Source organism: Lichenostomus cassidix, chromosome 4 (assembly GCF_008360975.1).
Source record: "Lichenostomus cassidix isolate B80296 chromosome 4, HeHo_3.0, whole genome shotgun sequence".
Lineage (NCBI taxonomy): Eukaryota > Metazoa > Chordata > Aves > Passeriformes > Meliphagidae > Lichenostomus > Lichenostomus cassidix.
Genome location: NC_139484.1, coordinates 27,652,453 through 27,680,444, shown reverse-complemented (window position 1 = coordinate 27,680,444; position 27,992 = coordinate 27,652,453). Strand labels below are relative to the sequence as shown.

The following is a 27,992-nucleotide window of genomic DNA, read 5'->3' as shown; positions in this document are numbered from 1 at the left end:
TTCACTCAATGGCAAATCTCTTCATGACTTTGCTACAGCACAGAACTACAACTAGATGCAGACCCTTCCAGAGCCAGAGCCCAAGGAAGCACTGCAAGAGGAAAAACAAATCACACAGCCAGATCTCTCCTGGAGATTGAAATCACTTTTATTTTCAGTCATTTTGGCGAGGATGCGTGGGCAAGTGTGGGTGTGGTGCGTGTATGTCTGGGCATGCATGTGTGTGTGCGCAGAGTCCTGCCCAGTGATGTAGATTATATGAATACCTGCAATTACAGTCCATGAACTGAGCCATGAAGCGTGTGATGAGTGCTACACTGAGGCCCACTTGCTTGCCTCTTCTTGTGCTTACTGCAGTGCAGCATCTCCACCTCCCGGCACTGCTGTTCCAAGGATGCCAGCCCAAGATCCCATCCACAGGGCACGAGAGGAACTGAGGTCCAGGATCTGGCTCTGCAGGAGTGAGCCACTGGATTTTCATCTCACTTAGTGAGCTCCTAAATAACATTTGCAGTTCCCTTTGACACAACCGTATCTAATTCCTCACAGTGAGGAGCTTCTACTGCTTTGACAAAATTTAACTGCCTCAGAGGTACAACAGGGAAGAGAACAGGGACCCCATGTAAGCTCCAGTGCTACAGCACAACCAAGCACATCTTGAGTTCCTGGGAAAGCAGCACCCAAATACACTATGGAGTTTTTACAGTCACCATGAAACTGTGGCATGGGGTATGCTGCAAGGGAGATGACCCATACTTCTGCAGCCCCCATCTCTTCCATCTGATCTGAGAGACCATAAGGCAGAGAGACCAATCTAGGCTCTATTTCAGTTTAATTTTTTAAAGCTGAATCCCCCAAGCTCAGAGCAGAGACAATGCAGAAAGAACAGCACTGCCATGAGACTAGTCAAAAGCATCCTGGCCTTGTGGCAGGCTGGAAACCATGTTATTTCTCTGACCTTCTTCCTTATAGCACAGTTAAAACAGAAGTGTCCCACCACCCAGGACCCTCTGCAGCTGCCAGAAGTCTCCAAGTATTCCTGTAAGCTGTAAAATGACCCAGGTGTGCAGCATCACCCTTTGGGCTCGCTCTCACTCACCTCTACAGATTTGTATGCTGCTTAGGGACATGCAGTTTCTCACATGTTACACAGACCCAGAAGAAGGCAAAGCTGCTATCCTGGGAGTTTCACTTGGACGGATGCAGATTTGAATCCCAGGTTTTGCTTCAGGGTGTAACACAAGGTACTCCAGGACACCTTCCAGCTGCTGGAAGTCCTGCAGTGCAAAGCAGCTCACCAGCCCTGCTTCCAAACCTGTCTGAACCAGTTTCAGCAGGAAATCAACCGGTCAAGCAAGGGTTCTACAAACCAATAAGCAAAACCAGCACAATCGTTTTGAGTGAAGTAGGCATTTGGGAGATTGCCAGGAAATCCTCTTCCTATTCCAAAGGGGTTAAATTCATTGTCATCTCCACAGGGAGACAGCTGACGTCCCAGTCCTTTCTGACCCCTTTATAATACATCTTCAGTCAAGGCTGCAGAGTGCTCCACAGAGGCCTTGGTAATTTCTAGAAGCTTGGTAACTTTCCAAGCAGGGACAAGAACAGGAACATAATACATACTCTGAACTCAGGTATCTGCTGTTAGGGCACTGCATTTAAGCCCTCTTTCCTTGTGGCTTAATTAATGAAAAATGACAGATCCTTCAAAAATACAGGGCCCTCTTCCCTGGCGCTCAGGGATATAAAGTGAGTTCTGAGGCAGGAGCTCAGCAAAGGGACACTTTGAGGATCCCAGGATGCATCCTTAAAAGACAGTGACAGTAGAATCAAAACTACTATGAGCTGCTTGGTTTGGTTCTCCTGCACGGATCTCCCACCTGACAATTGCAAAGGGGAGATGTTTCTGAACTGCATAGAAAATTAAATGGTTTTTGCATATTAAAAAAATTCAGATGAAAACACAGTTACACCAGTTACTAAACAGTGGGTGGATGAGCAATCACTGTTTCATATTAAATAGACCCAACTAGATTGATCTCCATACTGCCACACTCCCGGCATTATGGCTTCAGTGCACAGCAGCAGACTGAGTGCCTGCAAAGGCCAGGGAATGCCGTGCTCCCACGGAGGTGGCACGCCCCGGCAGGAGGGCTGCAGTCCCAAGGAGCAGGCCGTAAGACGTCTGCTCTGTCCTCTCACTCCTTCAATGCTCACGCATCCTAGACCAGATGGGCACACTGGGAAACAGGCCTCCGGCTGGAAAAGGATTCCAGTCTGTGGTTTCTTTACAATGTGGTTTCCACGCAACTTCACAGCAACAAATCGCTAGTTTCTTCCTATGGAGAATGGAAAGAGAGGTGAGTAGCAGCAAAACAGGAGAAGGCCACCCACCACGGGAGGTGACAGTAGGGAATGCTCTAACACAAGTTCTGCCTATACCAGACATGTTTCATGGGCAGCAAGACTCAAGACAAGGGAGTTTCCCAGCATTATGCCTGACACCATTCAATGATCTCACCTTCCTTTCACCTCCTCCAGCCACCATAGACAATTTTGAGGCTCCAGTTTATCCACAGCAACACAGAAGCACAATCAATTAATGATTCTCATTGCTGTGAGAAGGTTCATTGCCAGAGGTAGGAGGTCAACACGTGAAATCTGAACCCAAGCTCCCCTCCCAAGCTGGAACGATACCCTGAAGAGACACGAAGCTGAGCTGCCAGCTTCTATTTGGCAGCTTTTATCCCCTGAAGTAAGGTACATGGCTTGATTTCTTCTACCAGGCCTCTGGATCTCCTGCTGGAGCGGCTTCTGCCCTGCTTTCCCAGTATTAAGTTGTTGCCAATGGGAGGATTTGCCACCTTGCACATGAGGCTGGTATTTGAATGATCAGAAACCAGGGGAATATCATCTGTGCAACAGTGGCAGGTCCCAGTAGGACACATGTCACTGTCTGGCAGTGGTTGCAGGTCTGGCCAGCTCTCATCCTGGTGGGCAATGCCTGCTGACTTGTACCACTCATTTCAGGTCTGCCACCACAGCCCTAAGAGTTAAGAGCTGTACATTAACATAAGTATTTTAAGTCCCTCATATCTCAGATCTCCCCCAGCACCTGATGAAGGGATCCTGGCTCTGGACATGCCTGCCTCCTATTGATTTACACTAAATCAAATATTTGCATGGAGCAGGACTCACACAGCCCAGTCACCAGGGCTCAGCTCTAGGGCACAAACTAACTGCAACATCTTGTAAGTCCTCAAAACCACATAGGTGGGGCGAAAACCAGAACTTTGGTGCCAGCGTGCAGCCTGCCCTTTCCCACATCTGGAGAGGAAAAATGGCTGCTCATGAAGCATGGCTGCCAGGGTCAGCTCAAGGGGATCAGAACAAGTTTGTACCACACAGGCAAACACTGCTTCACTAGATCTCTGCACAAAGATGCCTTGGTGGCTTTGCTACAAGGAGGACCAAGATCTAGATTTTTAGTGCTCCAGTGGACACAATGTGTAGAGAGTACCACAATGGCAGTACCAGAGCATCCAGACATGGCAGACCAGGAGCTGTTCAGGGCTAGTGGTAACAGTAGGGATAAGAAGAAATAGCAGGTGCCATAGGCACACTGATCGCCCTGCTTTTGTCCCTGCATCATACCTCATCCCTACCACTTCATGGCACAGCGCATGTGAATGCACAGGGCAGGAGACATTTCCCAGCCTGCTTCCCCTCCTGCTCTGCCAGCCTCTGCCCAAGATTGCTGCATGGGACACAGCCAACTGTTTTGTGGTGGAGCAATTTTAAAGGCTTCACAGTACCAACCCACTCCCCGGCAAAGCCTTGGCCAACTGCCACAAAACTCACTTGTCCAGGAACAAATCCAGGGAATCCCGCTACAGCTCATTTCAAGAGACTTTCCTCCAAGCAGGTCTGAATTAAATGGTACCAAGAACATTTTTACATTCATCATGAGATCCAAATGGGTTTTCAACACACGATCAATGGGTCCACAGAAATCTATTCCCAGTGCTTTCCCTCTGGCCAGTGGCCCTGCCAGCTGCAGCAATCATTTTGTTTCATGCCTGTTGTCATCCCCAACCTCCAGATGACTGCATCCACTCCAGCCACGAGGCCCCCACCTGGGAGCTGCCCCTGCCCCGCAGCATTTCAGAGTCCAAAGTCCCATTGATCCCTGTCAGCATCAACTCCACAACTGGAAAGATGGGAGCACTGCAGAGCATCAGCCATGTTCTGCCCGGTGGAAAACCTTTGGCACCAGCACTGACAGTTTATCTGGAAGAGGAAAGGATAAAGAAAAAGTAATGTAGCAGAGTTCAAAGTGCTTGTGATGAATAACCTAAGACACACAATTTTCTCAAGGCTTCTAAATAGGGAGTGTGAAGTAAAGCAAAAGTAACACAGGCCCTTTTGAGAACACAAGCTTCCTGCCAGCAGAGTGACTGCGAAACTGGGGCACAGTTAACAGACGTTGTGGAAGGCAGGCTGGAGGACAGGAGGCATAGCCTGACAGCACAGTACAACAAAAATGGCACCCTCAGGTTAGAAACTTGCTGTGCCAAGTACACACACACACAGGAGGACCAAGTGAACAGGTAGTAGAGACCTGTGGCTCAGTATCAGAGCATCTACTTTGTTTCCTGCCCTAGGTGGGCACTTCAACCTCACCTTCACATACAGCTCAACAACCACCCATCACTGAAGCTATTCTCTATCAGAAAGACTGGTATTTTGGAACAGGAGGGTACTGAACAAAGAGAACAGCATGTAAAGCTGCTGTCAAGACACTGAAGTGAAAGTAATAGGCATTCACATGCAGCACAGCAGCAGACACCATCAAGACATTCAGCTTGTTCCTCTAAGCTCCCTACCAAATTCCCTTGTGCCACTCCAATTAGAACACACCACAACTGAATTTCTGTTTTGCAGGAAAACCTATGCATCAAAAAGCCTGGCTGCTTTTGTGAGCGTTGTTTCACATTTTTTCCCACCATGATACAGCTCTATTTTCCAAGTACACTCCCACTCTGTGAAGTACATATGGGCTATAGATACACAAGGGAGCAGGCCTTCTGTCCAGGGGGACCTCACCAAGTTGGAGGACTGGACCAACAACAGCACTGTGAAATTTAACAGGGACAAGTGCATAGCTGTATGCCTAGAACAGGACAACCCCACGCCCCACCACAGCCTGGAGTCCTGCTGGCTTGGGATCTGGTGGAGAACATGTTGAACACAAGCCAGCAGTGGATCTTATGGCAATGCAAGCCAAGCTCTAATAAGGGAGACCCAGATGGAACAGAAGGAAAGAAGTTCTGTCCCAGAATAAAGTCTGGAGAGGTGGTAGCACCTCCATCCTTGTCATTCAAAGATGATACCTTCACCTATACAAGGTCCCAAGGAACCTGACCTGGCTCTGAGGGTGGTCTTGCTTGAGGAGGGAGTGTACAGAAATCTCCTGAGGTCCCATCCCACCAAAACCCATCTATGACTGCATTATCTCCTGATCAGTCCTGCCCAATGTGTGTCTTGCATCTGCTGCAACATAGTTCAGAGAACACCTCAGCCCATTTCACTGTACTTCTTATCCTCTGAGTGAGCTGTCTATAGCCACAAATAATTAGAACAGTCCCCAGGCTGTAGGGCTGCTATCTTCCAGAAAAAAGTGCTTAGTGAGGGCATGTTTTATGTAGGCTTTCTGGTGTCTACTAACAGGGGAATAGGTCTGCTTTCTGGTCTCACTTGGAACAAGGGCTGATCACAGTAGGAGTGGGGGGGTAAACCAAGGCAACATTAACTCGCTCGCTGCCGTTCTTGGGACAGATGATCTCCGTCAGTCCCTCTGGTCTCGGCTGACTCAGCAGTTCTCCTGTGAATAAAGGAAAACAATGAAAACATTTAAGCATCAGCAAGGCAATTTTTGCAGTTTTTGCTTTTAGCATGCCCTCCCTCTCCCCCTCACCAAGTAAGCATGCATGAGCAACACAGGTGAGTGCTGCAAGAGAACTTACTGGTCCTGCAATGCAAGCAGGTCCTATCACCATGTAACCATGGTGAATGTCCTGGAGTACAGCTTGGAGACGTGCTGGTCCCCACACACATAACATCTGCTATCTTTCCTGTCTTTGCTTTGAATCACTGCACACAGACTCGAGAGCTCCTTAGGAATTCACAGCATCTAGATGGAAGATTCCATAAGGCCTCTCTCCCTGGGTGCATTTGCCATAATTGCCATGGGACTGCTGCTACATCCTGTCAGGACCCTTCACTATGCTATACTCTGCTGAGCATGCAGATCCCAGCTCCCAGCTGTCAGTTATTCTATAATGGAGGCAACACCAGCTCTGTATTGAGTCAGTAGCAGCGGGAGGCTCTCACATTGCATGGTATCCCTCTGTGAAATGAGTTGCATCAGCCCCACTGTTCAAGTGCCAAGTTGGCAGCTCCTCACTGCTGGCACCCTTGCAGAATGTAGTTCAGGGCAAGACACAGGTCAGCACAGCAAGAGGGGAAAGCCAGTTGCTGAGATTTGCTCAGCCCTGGGGAACACATCCCCAAAAGCTCACTCAGAGCATATCAAGTTTCCTCCTGGCTCCATTCCATACATGACTGGCCTCAGCAAGGCAGATGCCCCAGCCATCAACATGCCATCTCCCCAGCATAGTCCAGCCACAGCTTAGACACCCAATAGTACCAGAAACACCTCCTGATACCTGTCTGGCAGGTAGGGTCTGCTCTCAAAGCCAATATGGGATGACCACATCCATGCCCAGCAAGGGCTCAATTCTTCTGAGGGTGCCTTCATGGGTGCCAAACAGACCTACTCAAGGCAGAGGCACCAAGTCACTGGCTTGATCAGTGACTTTCTTTACACAGGCAGGCCATCTGAAAGTGGGCTGCAGCCACATGTCCACACAAAACTCTGTGGACCCATCCATCAAGCTGCCACTGTGAGCTGTCCCCACTTCCACTAAAACACTCAAGACAGATGGTCCTTGGACTCCTCTATTTTTAAATGCACTTGCAATAAATTCCTCTGCTGTTAAAGAACATCAGAAAATGTCACCTTGTGTCTAGCTGCTATTGCCAGGCACCCCAGGAAAAACAGAAAAGAAATCACATTTCAAAGTACTGCGCAGCCTGTGCAGCAATAGCACAACAATCAGCCCTATCATAGGACATGAAGCCCCTCAAATGCTGCTTTCCCCTTCTCCTTCTCACTTTCATGAAATAGCAGATCTAAAATCCCTTGTTTTTTTCCAGAGCACGTCATTTCATATCATGAAAACAGATGGGTGGGCTTGGCAAGGAATACACACAGTTCCCCTTGAGAGATACCCCACTTGTAGGGCCAGCAATTCCAGTTTGTTTCCATGGTCGACAGTCTGAATTCACATTTAGTTTGAGTACCTCCCCTTGTCTCACACCTACACTCAAACCTGAACTGGCAGAGCAGCTTTTAAGCAAGGAAGACGTGACTTCCAAACCAGAAGAAATGTGATGGCATTTGCAATTCAAAGTTAAGTCTGCAAGGCAGCATCCTCAATTACATGAGCTGTCATACTTTGAAAGCAGCATCGCAACCCATCAAGCACGTAAATCACAGGGCTCCATGTCCCAACAATTCCCAGGTTTCCAACCCCAGGTTGACTTCAAAACTGCAGTATTGATAACTGTACTGAAAGCACCATCTCTGAAAGATGAGTCATAAAATCAGTGCACCATTATGCACTTTAAAGACCGGGCTAATATCCATTAGATTCTTAAACCAGAGGAGTGCAATAAGACTGGTCTGTCTCCTTCAGCCTTCATTCCCATTTCCATCTCCCCACTTCAGAAATACTTAGATGATGATTTCTCACACAGAGGAGATCGCCATAGGGTAAAACAGATGCCTGATTTTCAGGCAAACCCCTTCCCATGGCTCTTCTTCAGTTACCCTCTTTTTCTTTATGGCTTTACCTTCCACTTTAGGCTGCCTCTGGGATAAAGCTCACCTCACTTTGTCCCCAGCCCCAACCAAACCTCCTCCAGCCCCACTCCTATTTCCTGCTGACATACATGCTGCTCCCCAGAAGACTTTTCTTACAATTGCTCCATATCATGCACCAAGTGGATAGAAGGTCACCTATGCGTTTTTACTATTCCTCCCCCTTTCAGCTAAAAGATGTCCTGCTGCTTTACTATACTGTTCTCATCCCCTTCTCATTGCAAACTTTGCACCACTCATCTTTGCAGCACAAACTCATCACAATATGAAACCAGGTATAACTACCTAAATCACACCTCATATCACTACTGAATAAAACCCAGTGTAAATCCCATATGCTATAACAAACTACCATTGAGACATCCTGCTTGGATACAAGTCTTCAGGCCCAGAATCTCTTGGAGGTTTCAGTAACATTTCTATTTAGAAATTATTCAAACTGTAAGAGATTAGCAATAAAAGTCTTCAGGGCCACAGCAGGGTGGGAAAGAGGAGATCCAATGAGGTATTGGACTGATTGATACAAAAGGAAAAACTAAGTGCATGGTACATGGTGTTGCTTGCTTCATTTAATTGTTAAGTTTAAATGTAGCTGTAGCACCTCATGTCGGCAGTACTTGTTATACCCCTATGTACAGGTTGTGTTTTGGCTGCACAGTCCTCTGCAACTATGTCAAAAATTTTACTGGAAACTTCAGTTCATCCTGCCCTCTCTGAAGGGTCGCCTGCAATAGCATACACACAACCACAAAGCTTATCCTAGTCTCAACACACACTTAGTTTTAATGTTAACTTCCACAGAAGCCACTAAGGTTTTAATCAAAACTCCAACTACTCTGTCTTAAGGCTAAAGACTACAGCAGTCAAGTGTGGGAAGAACAATTTCATTTTTCAGTAGACAAATCTGCATGACTAAGATTATTACTCTGATTTAAGAGCATGAGCCCTATTCACAAACGCACTTTAAGGCTGACCAAGGCCCGATGTTAAGACGCATCTAAATCCCAGTTCAGTTGACAACAGAGAGGCACCCGCCAAGCCTGGTTAAAAGCACCTGCAAACAGAGAGCAAATGCTTTAGAAGATCCTCCTTTACTGCCTCTCCATGTGCAGTGGCACAAATGGTGCAGGAAAGTTGTATCTGTCCCATGGCCACCCTCCTGGTGTACTGGCACAGAAATTGGTCTCCACAACTTGGCAAAATGTGCTGCACAGCAAGTTAAGGTTGAGACACAAACCAAGACCCTACCATGTCATGAAACTACCATGGTCAGTTCAGCTGCAGCTGTAAGTTGGTTTGTAAACTCCCCCCGGCAGATGGGCTGAGCAAGTCACGCTGCCCACACCATTTAAAAGAAATGTGTTACACATGGGCAGCCCCAGGGAGAGGCAGAAACAAACCTTCAGCCATGCCCAGCCTCTACCAGAAAGGCCTGTTTCCTCTCAGCGTTAGCCAGCTCACCTGAAGCAGGTATTTTTATGTCAGCAAGATGTTCTTCACTGCCACTGTTTTATCCTAGAACAGACATAGGCACAGCCTCCCTCAGAGCCCATGCCAGTGATCAAGCCCATGCATGCTGCAAGGCACACTTCACTGGCCTTTAGGAAATACCCGTGAAATGCCAGATACCCATGACAAATCAGAGAGCTAGGAGAGAGGCTGACAGCAAGAAAAGCAAGTACTTGTAGGAGTGTTTGGTTACTCCATGCTGGCAGCCAGACAAGGCCAGCTGTAAGCCTACTTGGCTGCCTAACAGAGAGCAAGATTTTGCATGCAGGAAGAAAATCCCACCTAGACCATTTGCCTTCACACAGTTCCCACTGCAGTGGCAGTGCTAAGTGGCCCAAGGTTCCCTATTCACATACCAAGAGTCTGCTGCAAGGGCACAGAGATGAGATACTCTGCTCCAGCCTGTCATGCCATCTCCTCTCCCTCAGAGTTCTCAGAACAGATTTGCACAGTATCAGCCTGATGATGTCTGTAATTTTCATGCTGTCATTCCTGTTGTCAGGATCTGGGCCCCACTGGGACAACCAGCCAGCAGTGGATGAACAGGACCTGGCCCAGGCTCTGTGGTATTGCTTCTCTCTCTTCAGCCTGCTAGACACCTTGAAGATATATTGCTCATGCTTCACAAGGACATGAAACAGCCAAAACCAAGTTGCTCCTACATCTTGCTCTGCTTCAGCATTGACCCACTTACTCCACCATATATCCTAGAGCTGCTCCAACCATGGACCCACTGTTTTTTGCAGCCCCAGTGCTCATATGCTCTCCTACCCTAAATCCCTTCTCACTCTTTTCCTCCTTGCTGAAGGGCTTCCAACACAAGCCACTGCAAGTGGGGTTGACTGGAAACAGAGTTTACACCTCAGCCCCAACTGTTTCTCAGTCAAGCCTCTATGGACTAATCGTTGCTTGTGACATCTCTCAGCATAGCACTTAGTAGTCATGCCTTCAGAGGAGTACAGAATAGAACACTTCAACACTGCTGCATACCCAAAGCACATGTCCCATGCATGGTTTCCAACAGCAGTCAGAAAACAGGGCTCACATGAGAGCCCTGGGTCCCAAAGCAACCCTCTGCTTTGCATGCAGTCTCATCCCCTTTCATCCATACAACTGAAAAGAAATTGGGGTTGGAGAGGGTACAGCTTCTGTGCCTGGATGTTTGCTGTTTTGGGATTCAATAGCTGGAGCACTTACACAATTACATCAAAGCTGTCACAGAGGGAGGGTGAGATGAAGAGCCACGTGCACAGGTTTCCCCTTCTGCTTTCAGCGAAGGAAACGCCCTCACACACTGGGACTTTGCAGCCAGCTCCACAAGAAATCTTCCAGGAGTCTTGGCAGAAGGAGAGGGAATATGGTGTCTCACAACAAGCCTGCTTCTATTCCATGCCATTCAAATTTTGTCTTTACCACTCTCTGCTTAGATGAAACTAATTACTTGCTTCATACAAATGTTGCTGTGCATGACACACAAGCTTATTCTCAAGCACTGTGCACAGAAAATACTGCTCTGTACTGGTATGAATTTTTAATATGCTCCTCACAGCACTGCCTGCATGTCACGCACAAAAATATTCCCCAGGAAGATAGAACAGCAGTTGATTTATTTCTGGAGTCCTGAGCGACCTTATCTATCTGCTTGAGGCAGAGGGCTGGATAGAGACCTTCAAGTTAGGATTTAATTTTTTTCTCACTGAAGGCTATTCTCCTGGGTACAAATATAGAAACCGCCCCCCCAAAAAACAAAAAACCAACCAAACAAAAAAACCCCAACCCCCCCCCCCCAAAAAAAACCAAAAAAACAAAACAACACCCGAGCAGAGCAGGGTAAAATGCACATTATGAACAAAAATTTCATGAGCCTCATGCTGCTGTCCCCAGTTAAAGGAGCTCAGAACTAGCAAACAAAACCAACAAAAATCCCAACCTGCGAAAGAGCCCTAGTGGGAGAGACTGCTGTGCAAAAAAAGCTACAGAGAAGAAAGACTCTGTTGGTAAGCACTGATCACAACAGCAGGCTGGTGAGCAGAACCACCCATCAAGTACAGCACATGCTCAGGAACAAATGAGCCTGGGATTTGATACAGTTTAAAAATAAATGAAAGGCTTGACAACAAAAAGAAAGCTTGCTCTGGAAATGTGGAGCGGGAAAGGCAGCCAGTTGCAAGGCAAGGACTAGCCTGCAGAGATGAGTCCCCAGGAACAGAAGCTGATAGCACAGAGAAAAGGGTGCAGAGCGCAAGGGTTAGAACTTTCCAAAATATGAAAAAGGAACAGATTTCTCCTTTGAAGGGTTCAAGACCAAAAATGCCAACAGCTTTCTTGAGCACAGAGCAGTCTCCTGCGGCTGCTCAGCTTTACCCTAGAGCATCACAACTGCTAGAGGGGCAGGCTCAGTCTTGGGGCTGCTGGCTGATCCAAGCATTGGACAACTTTTCAGCTCCTGCATTCACAGCATTAGCTGTCTCTCGAGCCAGCACCTCATCTCTAGGCCTCACAGCTCTGACTGTGGACATATGGCTCACCTTGCATACTTCCCCCAGATGGCTGCACACTAAAATTTTTTCCCAAGGCTCTTAAGTCACGTGAGGTGATGGAAACACAAAACAACCTCTGGAAACAGACAGCAGTGCTTTTCAGTGCTTTGGAGTGAACAGGTCACGCTTCAGAACCCAGAGCTGCAGTTCTCCAGGCCAGGAACACCAGAGGTGCTGCAGAAGCTGTGCTCTGCTCAGCTCAAGGCCAGGCAGATTTTCCCACAGCAGCTGAGATCACCCTGCACTCCTGCCCAAGGAGCTACTTGGCTAATTACCCTGACAGGAAGCCCAGGGCTGTGCCAAAGGCTAAGGTGCTCTGCCAGGCCTGTCCAGGAGACACAGGCAGACATGCTGTACCTGGCAATCACTAACTCTATTTTCTGCCACTCAGGGGAGAGTCACACAAACACCAGCTATGGTCTGAAAGGCTTAAGGGGGTTAAATACCCTCCTCCTTCCCCAAGTCATTATAGGGTCAGCCAGCTCTTAACCCATCACTGTCACAGCAGAAGAGGACATTGACACACCTGAGCATTTGCAAAAGCTCTGGGAAGCCCTTAGCACTGGACTGAGCATACCTCTGGGTGGAGAACTTAAGTGGAAAGAGTTCTGGATGTTTGACTCAACAGCTACAGAAGGTTAATTATTCAAAATACCAAATTAAAACTCATACACTAATTTTCCCCTCGTGAGTTATTTGAGATCATTCCTTACCAGTGTGGCAGTACAAGTCCTCCAAGTATAAAACTCTGAAAACTCTATGTTTGTCCCAAAACATTAGTTAATTATATTTTCCTCAGGCACATAGAAGTTAATTATAGTTAAAACTGGAATTCAATTAAAAGCAATAAACAAACCCCTTACATTCCCCAAACCACACAATTTAGTACTTCCCATCTGCAGACTCACAAATGCAAATGCAGAGAACAGTAAATGATGAAAACAGCTCCATCAAAATAACTCCAGGAGCAGTCATGAAAGTTTGAGCCCTTCTGTCTCCTTCTGGCAGTATGAAATAAGCAGTTCCAAGAAATAAAAGATGGCCACCATCTAACCTATTCCTAAGCCAGTGTGGGTAAGTGATCGACCATCAGTGCAGCTACAATGAATGCAACTTCTCTCTCCGCTTTCCGCAGTCCATGAGATACTGAGCGCAGACAGCATTTATGCCAGGTAACATTGACATCTCAGCAAATTGCCATGAGGAGAAAGGGCTGTGACTTTTGACACCACTGCCCCTTCCAAAAAGATAAGGGAAGGGGATGAACCACATGCCATTTCTCCACTCTGTTCCGTCAAACTCAATATATTTCAAATAGTATTTCAGCATGAGTAGCCTCCCTTGTCCAGCTTCATCTCTACCTGTTCTGTTGGGCACTCCATCTTTCTTCTACTCCCTATGCAGTAGGGAAGGTGGGAGCAAGCCATCTCCTCCCATTAGTGACCAGAGCAGACAATGGAGAAAGGACGTGACCAAAGGGGACAAGCAAACAGCACAGCATAAAGTCCTAGAAAAATGAGAGGGGCACTGGGGAAAAAATGAGAAAATAAAGCATCCTTCAAATTGCTGAATGTTTTGCTGTCCTTCTAATATCTGAAAAGCTTCTTGAATTGGCAGGCTGCAACAAAGCACTTTCTGACTACTGCAATACAAAGCCATGAAAAATTGATTTGCTTCATTAACATTTTAGGACCTTATTAGCTGGAACGAAATTGACTGTCAAGGCATTTTAAGGAAGAGTCATGGTGTAATGAGCTCAGTGAGAATTATCCTTTATCCCAGAATAGAAACAGGCCTGTCACTGAGTAACCAAGCCCAGAATCTACCTTTTGGTTATTTTTAATTCCACCCCTTCAGCTGTATCTGCTATAAGCACTTTCTCAACCTGTGGAGGCAAGGCACCAGCTGGAGAGAAAGATGCAGCCAGCCCCAGTCTGTCTGTTCTCACCCAGTAACAGCAAAGGACAACTGAACACAGAGCATCCACCAAAACACTAGACACCACTGGCTGCAGACAGTCCAGACAGCAACAATTCCCACCAGCATCAGCCCATCTTTCCAAACACCATAGGTCCTGCACATATTCAAATGCTAAATCAAGTGTTTCACTGGTTATTGAACCAACTTGAACTCATCCCTGTTCTAATCTATCAACATGGCTTAATATTGAAGTAATTTTACTGGGGAATTTGGTCTATGCATGTCATCACAAAATTTATTCTACGCTCATGCTTAATTGGAACAAAATGCTTCCTTGGCATTTTTCCTACAAATAGCCACTTTCTACAAAGTAATAACTAACTCCACACTACATGCTGTCCACAGGTATGGCTTTAGCTGACCATGAAGCTGCAGGATCAGAGAAGTTTCCTTAATTACAAGGATATAACTTCCTTCTTTGCATATATTTTTCCATTTGCATTCTAGTTTGTTAAGAACTTCCTGAGTCAAGTGTTTCTTCCTTGTGAGACGGAGTGTGATGTAGATTTGCATCAAGCTGTATGGTTAAAATCAGAAGGACCAGAGCACCAAGACCAGTGGCCAATTCTCTTCTTGGTCTCATGCATAACACACTTTAAAAGCATTGCTGGTGCACATGGAATTGGCCAAGCAGCACTCCACAGAGCTCAGAGCCTGAGTCTCCCTATGCCAACAGAGGTAGAGAACTGATATTTGTTTCAAATCTGCTCTACTTGTTTGGTTTTAAAAATCTTTGTTATTCGCAAAATTGGTGTCTTGGAAGTTTGAGCGAGCTGCTGGCTTTCTCTTGCTCAATGATAGAACAAAGCCCTGTCTGTCCTTTAACTATTAACAGTTTTTACTTGCTCCCTTTTCCAGAGGGGATAAAAACTAATCCTTTAATTTTTCTCTTTTTTTTTGGTGTTGATTTGTGGTTCCTTAGTATTTCCAATAATTTAACTACTCTTCTCTGAACCCTCTCATTCCCTAATATCCAAACAGACGACAGACAACTAATAGCTGTAAATCAATGCAATAGCCAGCATTTTCTTACAAATACCTTTTTCCCAAGGAAAAGTGCTTCTTTATTAACTTAATATTATAGATTGTTTTATTATCTCTGCTGAGACCAATTCTTACTGCTTTTTATTTTAACACTGGAATGCCTTCCAGTGAGAAGTCATGAGAATACGGAAACAATAGCTTTGCTACTTAATTCTTACAGAGTTCATTGCCTGCTAAATGCCATCTGGTCTGTGTTCTCAGTGCCCAAAAATCAACTGCAGCATCCATCTTTGCTGTTTAAAAATTGCTTCTATGGTAGTCACGTTTACTGCTGAAACAGGAAGGAGCTCTGGGGCCCAGAAAGAACTCATGAGGCTCCCAGGGAGGCAGCAGTGCTGCTGGGAGAACATTTAACTCCTCCACCATCTCCTCTGCACCTTTCCAGGAGCTGCCAGCTCCCTCATGGGGAAGTCTGTCCCAGAGCTGAGCTCTTTCCTAGTCCCCTAACTATTTGTGCTTTAAACCAATATTACTTCCACATTTTCACCAGGTGGATAACTCTGAGGTAGTTACTCACCAGTGTCACTGTAACGCAGACCTGGCCCCCTCTCCTTCCGATGTTTCATCAGCTCACCTCAACTGCAGACTTACTGGCTCTCCTCTGGATGGGATCTTGGGGAGAAACCACCTTAAAACTTCCCAGTCATTAATTTACACTGATCAAAAAGGAGACTCAGGGACATCATAAACATGCACTCGAGATATTCCAAGAGTGAGGACTGCTGGAAAACACCAGGAAGCAGCAGGATGCTTGCTCTCAAATGCCAGTCAGTTCCACAGTTCAGGCGTCCAACCAGGCTTGCTCTGAGGGGAGGTAAAGCAGGTGTGGCAGCTCAAGAGGTGGCTGCTGCCAGAAAAGTGGGCAAAATGCTGGCATACAGGAGAAGAGGATGCGTTTCAGAGCTACTCAGAGTTCACGCTCTGCTTTATACAGTGCACTTTCCACAGGACAGTGGCAGAGCAACAGCCAAAGAAATAAGGTCAATCACACTCTGTATGCCATTGCTATTACAAGAGAAGTAAATGCTGCACTTTCTCCAGAACCACAGTTTGTTTTGAAATACATGAAGCCCTAGAGGACTGACAGTGTCTTGGACACAGAAGGGTAAAAGGGGGAGTACAAGCCAGACTGGACTAGATCAAGCCTTTCCTTCACTCCACAACCACCAGTTTCCTCTAAGAAAAATTCCAAGAAAGCAAGAAAAATTCCGAGCTGCTTCTATCTGTGCATGCAAGGATTTTTGTGTGCTTGGTGCTAGTGGTAATGTATCCCACAGTTCTGGACTTCACCAGCAGCTGCCTGAGAGCCAGATAGAGGCACCTGTCTCCCTCCTCCTAGGGCTGGTTCCCTCCCACCTCCCTCAGCCTCCCGCATTTTATTCTTAAACACACAAGCCAGGAGAACAGTCCTCCAAGCAAGGCAAAGCTTTATTAAAAATGACTTCCGATTAAAAAGGAGTTTTAAATCCTTTTGTAATGATGACTGGATTATCCGCATCATGCTGCATTATGCAAGTGAGGATAAAGCAGCAAAGAGCAAGGGGTAAAAGTGCTGTCTCCAGCAGAACTCTAACTTTGTGGGCAGTTTTCAGCTCCAACACTCACCTGCAAGATTTAAATGGGTTTGGGTGCACTTGGTTCACGCCAGAGAAGCAGAATCCCAGACAAAACTCGTATGACACAGCAGCTGCAGAGCAAAGGCTGTTTTGCAACATGGCTTTCAACCAACAGTGCTGTTTCAGGGAAACACTGATGCTAAATGCCTCAGGAAGCACAGCTAAAAGTAGTAAACTCTTGACCTGGAGCCTGGACATGGGTCTGCCATAAAATATGACAACTTGTGATGTCATACTGGCGACAAACTAGAGGCTGGTCAAGAACGGCCCTCAAGCTGCCCAACCTCACTACAACAGCCGTGCTGCCAGCATCCACCCTGGTACCCAGGGGCAGGAGCAGCCATGCAGTAAGTGAACAGCCACACTGCCCAGCTTCCCCTAGTCAAAGGCACCTGGTCCCACTTGCACAGCTGCCAGCTTTTAATAGGAAGTGCATTTTTAGCACCTGCAAAGCACTGGGCCAGAAATCCAGGTTACAGATTCAGAGCCAACTAACTGCACTTCCCAAACCGGCCCATTAAGCATCTCTTCTCATTACACCCTCTTTGGCCCCGTGGTTGGCTGGGGGGATCCTTTTTTTTTTTAATCAGATCTCCATATGAATCACTACATTGAACATGATCTTGCCATGTTCAGCAACATTTTCTTAACGTTGTGTTAAGCTTCACTGCAGTCACTCAAAAATGTGCATGCATGTATGCGCATAACGTGCTAAGAAAGCTTTTGTCAAAGAAGAAAAAAGTGATTTATTTCAAAGAAGGACAAAGAGCAAGTTAAAAATAACAGCCAGCTTCAAAAGCTTTGTGGTAGCTTTCCATTACAAAAGACACAGAGAAAGGTAGGGGTTTTTTCCTGATCCCAGGGGACGGTTCCCAAACTTTTCTTTCATCCAAGGAAGTCTTTACTTCGGCTGAACCTTTGAGGCACAAGTAGATTGCTTAGGAAAAGATGCACACAAGACTTAATCCTTGATTGTTTATTTCAGCATCTCACGCTACCGAGGCTCCAAGCTGACCACAGCAGCCACTTGCTGAGCTGAATTATTTTCCTATGCAAGCATCAGTTAAGATCTTGCCAAAATCCAGTAACGATCACCTCAGAGCCTGTAGGACTCCCGCTGGGCACACAAATGCTCCTTTGGGAAACTACAAACTTCTCGCTTACTCAAGCTGCCATGAAAATGTCACCAGTGCTGGACCACAGCATGATCCTTCATGTGACAGCCTGAGCGAGACTCCCTGCCCAAAACTCCAGACAGTACAGGTTCAAGTACACAGATCTGACTGGACCTTTTAGCGAGGACAAAGCACACCGGAGTTTTGTTCCCTATGTGGTCCTCTGGCACCACCATGAACCTGAACAAAAGCACCTGAAGATGACCAAAGTTTCAGAGTGAGGCTCACATTGCCTTCATTTTCACCCACTGAATGTTTCTACACAATTGTCCACCAGAAGTTTAAAATTATAACAAAGTAAGAAGTAAATTCTTGCTCAGCAGATTTCTGGGATATTGAGGCCAGAAAGAAAAGGCTTCTCTTCCCAGCATCCCAGTTGTCTTCCTTCACTCCATCTCAATGTGAAAGCAGGCGTGGGATGTTCAGTAACAAGTCAGAAGGCTGTTGAAGCAGAGCAGTCAGCTATAATAAAATACAAGCTCAAACCTCCACAGAGAAAGTTCTAACAAAGGACATGGTTAAAAAAAAGAACCCAAACAAATCCACACAACCCAAACAAATAAAAACCCAAAACCAAAATGAGTAAAAAAGCTTGAATTACATATTCCTCACACCAAGAGCTCAAGGTGCTCAGCAGGGCATGATTCCACCAGTGCATTTTCCAAGCAGGGTTGGCTCAGTCTTGGTCCTAACAATGTACAGTGAAAGGTCCATGTATTAAAGAGACCTGTGAAACAAGAGGCATGACTAGCTCCCATTGTGTCTGCTACTTTGGTGACAGTCAAACATCTTTCCTATACCGTCCTCATAGAATTTAGAGGATGAGTGAAGTAGTGGCATGGGTGTGTGTGTGTTAAAATCCATCACCACTGCCACTCACTACATCTACAAGATGTTGAAGAAGTTCAGAGCCATCAAAGCTCTGAGCCCCAGAGACCCTCTACTGAGCAGGCAGCGCTTGAGAGAGCTGAGCAGGACTGTCAGGGGGCCCCAACACAGCACTGGCACATGCTCAGCATGAGAGGCTGCCCTCAGAGCTCTGAAGCTGCAGCATGGCCACCTGACTTCACAGAAACAAATTTCTTCTTTCACACTTAGTGGCCAACCAAAATAGATTTAAGCTGTTCCATAGTAAAAATAACAGCAACCAAGAAACATTATGTCAGATCACAGGAAGGGGAAGCTCTTTTTTGTTAGACTTTCTAAATTTAGCCACTTTGATATACCAGAGTCATATGGATATGAAAATTTTCCAAATCTAGAGCATGCATCACTGTCTGAAATAAGAGCATGAAAATCTCTCGGACAAAGAAAGAGCTGTTCAAAAGGAAGATTTAGAGAATTGCACAGGGAGCTGAAAACTCATCTGATTATGCAATGAGTGTAAGTAGGCCTGGTGCTTGCTGCTGACTCCCTGGTTTGGAAACCTGCCATGAAGCACCCTCTGCTTCAGCACATTCAACCCCATCCAGCAGTTCTGCCTATAAAATTGTCGTGGGTTAATCCTAGCTGGATGCCAGGTGCCCACCAAAGCCACTGTATCACTCCCTTCCCCAGTGGGACACAGGGAGAGAAAGTACAGTAAAAGGCTAATTGAGAAAAAAACAGGGCAAGATCACTCACCAATTGCTGTCATGGGCAAAACAGACTCAACTTCAGAAAATTACTGTAATTTTTTACCAATTAAGCCAGAGAAGGATAATGAGAAATAAACCCAAATCTTAAAACACCTCTGCCCTATCCAGTCCTTCTTCCTGGGCTCAACTTCACTCCTGATTTTTTTCCTCCTGATTTTCTCGATCTCCTCCCTCTCCAGTGGCACAGAGGGTCAGGAATGGGGTCTGCAGTCAGTTCATCATAGATTGCTGCTCCTTCCTCCTCAGGGGAAGGACTCCTCACACTTTTCCCCTGCTCCAGTGGGGGGATCCCTCCCACAGACTGCAGTTCTTCACGGACTGCTCCAGCATGGTCTCCCATGGGGTCGTAAGTCCTGCCAGCAAACCTATTCTAGCTCCTCTCTCCATGGGTCCACAGGTCCTCCCTGGAGTCTGCTCCAGCACAAGCCTCTAACAGGATCACAGCCTCCTTCAGGCATCCACCTGCTCCTGCTGCAATTGCTGCTGCAAGGGGTTTTGGGTTTTTCCTCTTCTTCTATGTTATCTCAAAGGTACTACCACCACTGCTGATGGGCTTGGCCTTGGCCAGTGGTGGGTCTAACTTGGACCCATCTGGCATTGGCTCTGTCAGAGAGATGGAAAACTTCCAGCAGCTACTCACAGAAGCAGCCCCTGCAGGGCTCCACTCCTGCTACCAAAACTTTGCCATGCAAACCCAATGCAAAAATACAGCCAGACACAGCACAGAGGTAAGAAGCACCATGCAGACCAGGAGAGTAAACACACAATCCTCCATCTCTACCCCTCATTGCAGTAGCACAGACATTTGAAAAGGATAAGTCTGTCCATCTTCCCCTGCCTGGAATATCCTAGATATGTGGAGAGGTCCACCTGCCTGTTTCTCTCTGAACACAGCATGCTAGCTTCCTGAAGATACAACCCATATGAGGCTTCCCCAAGAAAGGCACCCGATCCAAAGGACTACCCAGGGAATACTTTGAGCCAGAACTGATTATTCCAGCTCTCACAGCTTGTTCCTCACTGGGCTGCTCAGCAACACGGTGGTGCAAGACAGAGTCACTCAAGAAGTTTAACAGTGAGACAGAGGCTGGCTGGCTCAAAGCCCACATTAAGGTAGTGGAGGCCAAGCCAGCAGCTGTTCTCTCAACCTACAGCACACTTTAAAACCATTTTAGACCCAGAAGCAGCTCCCTATCATTGAGTGAGAGTTTGGCCCCACACAGCTGTTGCTCCAGACCAGTTTGTCTGGATTTGCAATTTCCCATGCCCTTTAGCTACTCCCGGGTGTGTCTGCAATTTGCAAGACGCCTTCCATAAAGCAGATCCCTCAAAAGAGGTGTGCTGAACAGCCTGGCTGCCAGCTTACTATCACTTCTGCTCCAGCTCCTGTGGGTCCCATCATGACTAAATCCCTCTGCTAAGGAAGGTCATTGTCCCTGTGAGCCACTCACCACTTCACAGAAGAGGAAGAACTACAAAAGTAAGGGGACAACTAAGTAATGTAGCTGCCTCAAGTCCCCCTTTGCTCCCATATAGACAAGGTTCCAGCTGTTCAGCTCTTGGAGAAAAAAAAGAATTCTACATAAACAACTTGAACTATTCCCTATCACACATCACAATAAATGCAGCTGCATATTATTATACATTGAGGATGTAATCCTGAAAAGTGCAAAGATCAGCAATTTGACAGACAATTATGCTATTTTCTCCATGATGCAGTAAAAGTGAACATGTGTACAGACTGGTGAGTCACACAACATAAACACAGAGGGTGGAAAGATAAAAATTCAGTGACAGGAGGATCAATATTAGATGACTGCTTATCAGAATGGATCTTTATCACCAACCATTACCCCAGCTTTTGGTACTTCATTCTTTATTGATCTCAATTTATCTGAAAATTTCAATTAGAGATGAAAACACAACTGTTCAGACATAGGCAACAGGACTATTTAAAGACAGAGGCAAGGCAGCCAGTCTCAGACAGAGGTCCATGCCTCTCCACCCTCCACAGTGTATAGCCTGTGCATTTCAGCTCTGCACATTGCTAAGTTCTTGCTTTCAAACACTTATCTGTTCAGAGAAAAACTGCTTGCCATCCATACCTGACTGCTGCTTTTAAAAGAGAGGCCACAGGGAGGGGAGAGAGGTACTAAATAGCCAGCAACAGAGCTCCCCAACAACAGCTAGAGATGCAGCAGGGTGCTGCTGCACCAGGTAGACTCATGGTCTGAGCTGCAGGAAAATTCTGCAGTTCTGCTGCGTCCAACATCAACTTTCAGAAACAACAGGACAAAGATGCCTTTTTCTTCTGCTGAAAGAAGTTAACCCTCTGTATGTTGCCCATGTAGCGAAACGGGGGGCGGGGTCGGATCTCTTCCTAAATAGTGAGAATAATTGTTTTGGGACAGATTTGAGACAAATCAGCACTTCTAGCAGTCCTCTGCTGCCTGTCTTGCATTGATACAGAAGAACCAAATGCACTGCAGATCTCTCAAAGTCAAGCAAGGCCAAGTCACTGTACACCTTCAATATTTTTCTGCTGTGTGGTTTTATGAGGCAGAAACCACCAGATGCATTGGAAGCAAAACAGGTCAAGCACCTCTGTCTCAAGCCAAACCCTGCGGATTTTGATGCTGAAGAAACCACGGCCAATTCATTTTTTAGTAAGTTCATCAACAACTCTACCCTGCTGCAGGGCAGGATCTGCCCCTTACCAGATGCCATTGCTCACTGTGTATTGCTGGAGAGGCAAACACCTGCTAAAAATGCAAAGAACATGCTCCAAGAGGAATTCAGCACACAAATTGGAAAGCTGCTATGTACAGATCCTTCAGGAAACAAGTCTTGAGTGAAGTGTGCTGCGGTTTTGGATTCTGTTAGGACAAAAGCCTACAACATTAATTTTATCACCAGTCATTTGTTGGCATGAGACCCATAAATCCCTGTTCTACCACTGTTGTACCTTTGTTTTGTTCCTCTCACATCATAACAGGAAGAGACAGAAAACTCTGCAGAAAGTGATGAGTACCATGAATGAAGGAGCTTTCCCAGAATCATCCAGGTTCTCTCAGATAACACAAACAAAAATGCTTCTGTAAACTGAACTCTTGGAAAACATCACCCTAGAACTAGGTAAAAGGGAAGATACCCTGGTATTGCTTTCATAAAGAGTCTTGCAGAAATGCACTTAAAACAAGCTTGTGAAATCCCGCCAAAAAAAGCCCAACAGAAGTCTCCCATCATCTTATCAGCACAATTCAATGTATCCTAGATCAACAAAAATACAGCTGCTTCCTGGAGTGTTCAAGCACCAAATCCGAGTCAGCACTTGGCAATACAGGGCAGGTCTGAACACAATTTGAGATGGAACTTTATTTTGCGCTGAAGGGTACTTGCCCTCACAGTTCAGTTTTACCCAATCCTCACAAAGTGCTCAGTTTAATGGACTACCCAACAGAAGCTCCTTGCTCATCTCAAAGCTGTTGTTTGGTTCATGCAGAGCTTCCCATGCTCAACTGTCAATTCAAAATTAAAGCTACCTTGTAAAGTATGTGGGTGCTAGGCCATTTTCACATCCATTCCCCAGGAGTCCACAGCTAACACCAGTAAGGAGTGTACTCAGTACACCTTTGGAATAAGCTCAAAGCTCTTGAAAATTACCATTGGGAAAACAACAAAACAAATCTGAAATTAAGGTCTTGCTTTAAACCACAACCAGCTCCAGCAGGCAAGTACTCCAGTCACAGCTCATTCTGAGCACAGCCTCCATCCACTGGCCACAGACAAGTCACCCCTAGCCACAGAACCTGCATCAGTCTGAAACCACACTACCACTGACCATGTTGGCAACCCGATCAGCGTGTTAACACCAACCTTTAGCCAGGAAAATACCACAAGTACAATATGTCTTCGGCCTCCAGCAGCTTCCTGAGGCAGAACCATAAGCCCTCAAAAATGTTCCATCCGAACACCCCAAATTAAATTTCTCACACAGCCACCCAGCCTGTTTTATTCACAGCTCTGGCACCCTCCAATCTCAGTTCTTACATCTGGTTCCCCAGAAAGAAACTGCCAGAGGACAAAACTCTCAGCTGGTCTAGCTGGAACAAAGGCTACATTCACACAGGTGACCTTGCCATCCAACACTGTAAAGTTCATCCACTCAACAAATTCTAAAAACACCATGGCCTCCTTATCCTCTGTATAAGACAGCTCCTTCACACTGTGGTGACCAGAATCCCATCAGCTCTCCTGATGTAGGCAAGACCACCATAGAGCAGACCATGGAGGCAGGTTGAGACTCCTATAACCCAGCTGCATTACTTTCTCAGACCCAGATAGGCTCTTTGCTAGTCAAAAGCACTGACACATTTTGTTTGCAGTGGAGGAATTTGACTGTTATAATCCACACTGTGCTTCAGTCACTCCCCACTCCTTGTCCCTACAAGGAGCTCCCTTAAATAGGCATCCCACAAGCTCACCTGATAAGAAGTGATCTTATTTGGCACCAGCCAGCCAACTGTTTACTCTCACAGTTGTCCACATCTGTGTGACAAGCACAAGTACCACAAATAAGGAGAGGGAGATGAAAGGACATAACTGATTATCTTGTATTCAACCCCTAGACCACAATTTTCTTCACATATTTGCAGAGGTTATTCTTCCTCCATTCAGGATGGGGGGGAAAAAGGTAGAAAAAAAAAACCAACTGTACACTGATGACTTTCAAGAATTCAAACCTCACACAGGACCTTCCACTAAATACATTTTCCCCTTCTTCCCTAGCAAATTGCTTTCAAGCGCCAAACAAATAGCCTGCACTATTACTAGCAAATTACTAATTGGCAAGCATGCTAGGCTACCGGAGTTGCCTGCCTAATGCTGCAAAAACAACAGAACACCACAGCATACAGGAGAATTACCTACCAGATACACTCTTACTTCATTTTTAAACTGATACCGTTTTTTCACAGCTCTATCCCAATGTCAAGTAACACATTGACATCCTCAAAAGACAACAATGATTTGGCACTGTTGGTGATTTTCCCCCATCCTCTCCTGAGATGCATAAGGCTCCTGTAATACACCTGTATGTGGATTGCTCACATGCTAAATATCAACTAAACTTACATGGGAAAACTTTTCACACTTCAAGGTTTGTAGAAGCAGGTATCATATCACCAGATGTGTGAGCACACAAGACAATGCAAAGCATGTTTCGTGACACCTGTGTCCACAGCATGCTGAAGCAGCACACAAATCATTCCTCACATAATCAACTGACTACAGAGAGGGGAAAACCTACATCAACCAACATCTTATCTCACCCTCACAGTCAGCAGCTTTGAAACAGATTTCACGCAATGAAACAAAGAATTATTTGGTACCCAGCAACTCTTTTATAGGTCATTTCCTTCAAAGACAAATTCCAGCAACTCTAATAAAAAACACAAACATTAAAAAAAAACCCAAAAAAACCCCAACCAAAACCAAAAAACAAAACAAAAAAAAGTAATGCACTGAAGGCCAAGAACTCTGCTTTGCTTCACTAACCAAACCAAAAAGATCCACTCAACCAAATCTAGCATCTTCCTGGTTCAGTGATGGCAGCTCAAAGTCCAGAGGCCCAAAGCCCAGAGATGACTCCCATTGGGAACAGGTCAGGGCAAGACAAGTCATTAGGGACAAACCAGAAGAGCTTCCCTGTACCAGACCTGATGTACCAGGAAAGCTTTCTTTTATCAGAAATGCATAGGAACTTTTTGTGTAAGGAAGAGGATTCCTTTGAGCAAGGAAGAGGATTCCTTCAAGAAGTGTTGAGTGTGCATGGTGCCATTCTAATTTCAAGTAATTGTAGCAAGTTCTGTATTAAGAGCTTTTAAAAAAAAGTACCCAAACACACACAATACAAGGTAACCAGGACAGGTTTAGGAAGGCAGTTCAAAAACCTCAGCCTTTCTTCTGGCATTATTCCCTCCCGTTCTTGCATCCTCCCAAGCTAGATTTTCAGGCACAAGCCCAGGTCTGCACTGACTACTTCAGTTCTCTCCAAAGACTGGTTCCCACATCTATACCCCACCAGGACAGTCCCATGGCAGTCACCCACACTCTGCATACCACACTCTTCCTCTGGCAATTTCTCAGCCACCCCCAAGACCACAAAAACATTTGCTGTCCCTTTCAACATGTTGTTTAAATTAGAGGATGCCACAGCCACCTAACAAGAGGACTTCAAATGCTCACCCTGCAACACACAGGTTAATGCGAAGGAAATCTCTAAAAATCCCCGGTGGGAAATAGGCTACTGCTGTGTTTCTACCCTGTTACCCACAGCAAGTCACACCAGTCAAGGTTGTCACTTCAGCAGCACAGAAATCAGCTCTAGTCAATAAACTAAATTATCCATGCTAGAGCCACTGAATGACAGTAGCTTCCCCAAGTCCAGCAACCAATCTGTGCTCTTCTTCTCCTGAACCACAGGGCCCTGTTCAGCTTCATCATGCCACACAGATCATCCACATCCAGAGCTCACATGGTGCTGAAGTCTTGTCCCACAGTCTCCAATTATGCCACAGTACTGTGCTGAAGCCACAGCCTGCAGGATAGTGTGACAACAGCCCCTAAATAGCCATAGCATCTACTTGGAAAGTCAAGCAAAGACTCCACCTGCAAATGGGGAAAATAGAAGGCTGCCAAATGCTAGCGTCAGGCTCTATAACAAGCAGGTGTTGCTCTATTGCAATTGTCTGTGAAAAGAACCCCAGCTGCTTAAAGCATAACTACAGAGTGGAATTAGATACCTGACATGAGCAGCAGCTCAGATTTTGGAGCAACTTCTGAGCCCTTCTGACGAAACCAGTCCCACCTGCTCTCGCCTCACGTTGCATGGGGTGACTCGACAGCATGACACATTATAGGATCTTCCACCTCTCTCTCTCCTGACTCCATCTCAGCCACCAAGGGAGGTCATGATAGCTTTTGACTCCAATACAGGGCTGGTGAGCATGGTTCACTTTGAATCACATGCATAAGGTGACCTAGTTAGCCCTGCCCTAGCTATGACAGAGAGACTCACAGGGGAAACACACTATGATACCTCCATCTGTACCCCTTAAGGTGACTGGCAGAGATTATACTGCTTCTGTTCACCCTTGATGTGGGAGACAGGCAGAACAGAGGCTTGTGATCTTCTCCCTGCTCTGATACAGGGTGGTGCAAGGCAGGTGAAAAATGTGCATTTTCTCTCCACAGCAGACCTCTTGCTAGTGTTCCAGCACCTTTCAAAGCTCCCCAATAACTCTGAACCATCCTTTTGGGCAGAGGCTGCTAGGCTTACACAGTATCTTTGCCCATGGCTTTCCATCTGTTGTCATATTTTTACTCTGTGAAAAACCACGTGATCTTTTCTTACTTGTGACAGCATTTTGCCCATTTTCTATGATGGACACAGACCTTGGCTTTCTTATGTCTACACTCATACAGACCTTTCACAGGCAGGAATAATGGAAAACCACCAGTCAAACATAATCCCTCTCACCCCAAACACCAAAAGAATCACACATAGGACAGCAGGACACTTTGTACATAAGACAGTCTGAAAGAGCCCGTGGTGGCCCAGACCCAGCCGAGCACAGGGCAAGGGGAAATGACAGCAGGGCAGTTAGCAGGTGCACATGAATGCAAGCTTGGAAAATCCAGTCACATTTGTCCAAACAAAGCACACGTGTCTACTATCAGACAGATGGCAAACCACCTCCACCCCCCAATCCCAAGTTACTTAATAGCTTACGGGACATGAATAACCTAAAAGCTCTTCAGTCCAGGGACTAAAAGAACATCACATACAAATGAGAGCATTTCCCAATGCCTGTGATGACCCAACTGAGGTCTTACTGCATTGGAGAGGTGAACCATTCCTACTGGTCATTCCAAGCAGGGATATTACTTCCTTAGTCTGGCAGGGATACTTTTATTTATATATAGTCCAAATGTAAAAGGAAAAAAAAAAAATCAACACACTGAGTTTTTATCAGCTGAGTGGATGATTGCAGCCTCAAAGCACACAGAGATTCCAGCTCAGATGCCAATTCGGTTACTATTTCACCCAGCTACAAAACTGTTTCAAACACAAAAACCTCCTTAAAAGGACCTTAACAAGGCATTTTTACATCACTTTCATTCACCGTTTGCAACAAACCCTCAAAAAACTGAACCCAGACTCTCAACCTTTATTAACCATTTAACCCTCAGAAAACTGAATCCAGAATCTCTATTTTTGTTAACCATTTCTATGCACAGTAGCTTGTTCCTGGGGTATTTCTGTGTATATTATCAGTGGAAGCTATAGTGTGCAGGACAGAGAGGAAAGGAGAGGAAGAGCAAAGATTAACCCTCAACTTCTGAACTCCCTTTTTGAAGGGGATTCCAATAAAAATTTTGGATGACCAAAGAATATACCACCAGTTTCATGAATGACGACACAG

The 27,992-nt window shown here is 45.9% G+C and overlaps 1 protein-coding gene across 4 annotated transcripts in view; it reads right to left on the bottom strand.

Annotated features, from left to right (window-relative positions):
* Positions 1-130: 130 nt before the first annotated feature.
* Positions 131-27,992, bottom strand: part of MFHAS1 (multifunctional ROCO family signaling regulator 1) — a 33,964-nt gene continuing 6,102 nt past the window's right edge. The window contains exons 2-4 of one of the 4 annotated variants that reach the window (XM_085058467.1): positions 5,729-5,884; positions 3,862-4,290; positions 131-2,339 (exon numbers count right to left, since the gene is read on the bottom strand). In XM_085058467.1, coding sequence (XP_084914593.1) covers positions 5,754-5,884 — 131 coding nt within the window. In that variant the 3' untranslated portion in view covers positions 131-2,339; positions 3,862-4,290; positions 5,729-5,753. Of the gene's footprint in view, positions 2,340-3,860; positions 4,291-5,728; positions 5,885-27,992 lie in introns of those variants that run through there. The other 3 variants (XM_085058466.1, XM_085058469.1, XM_085058468.1) reach the window with 3 other exon arrangements.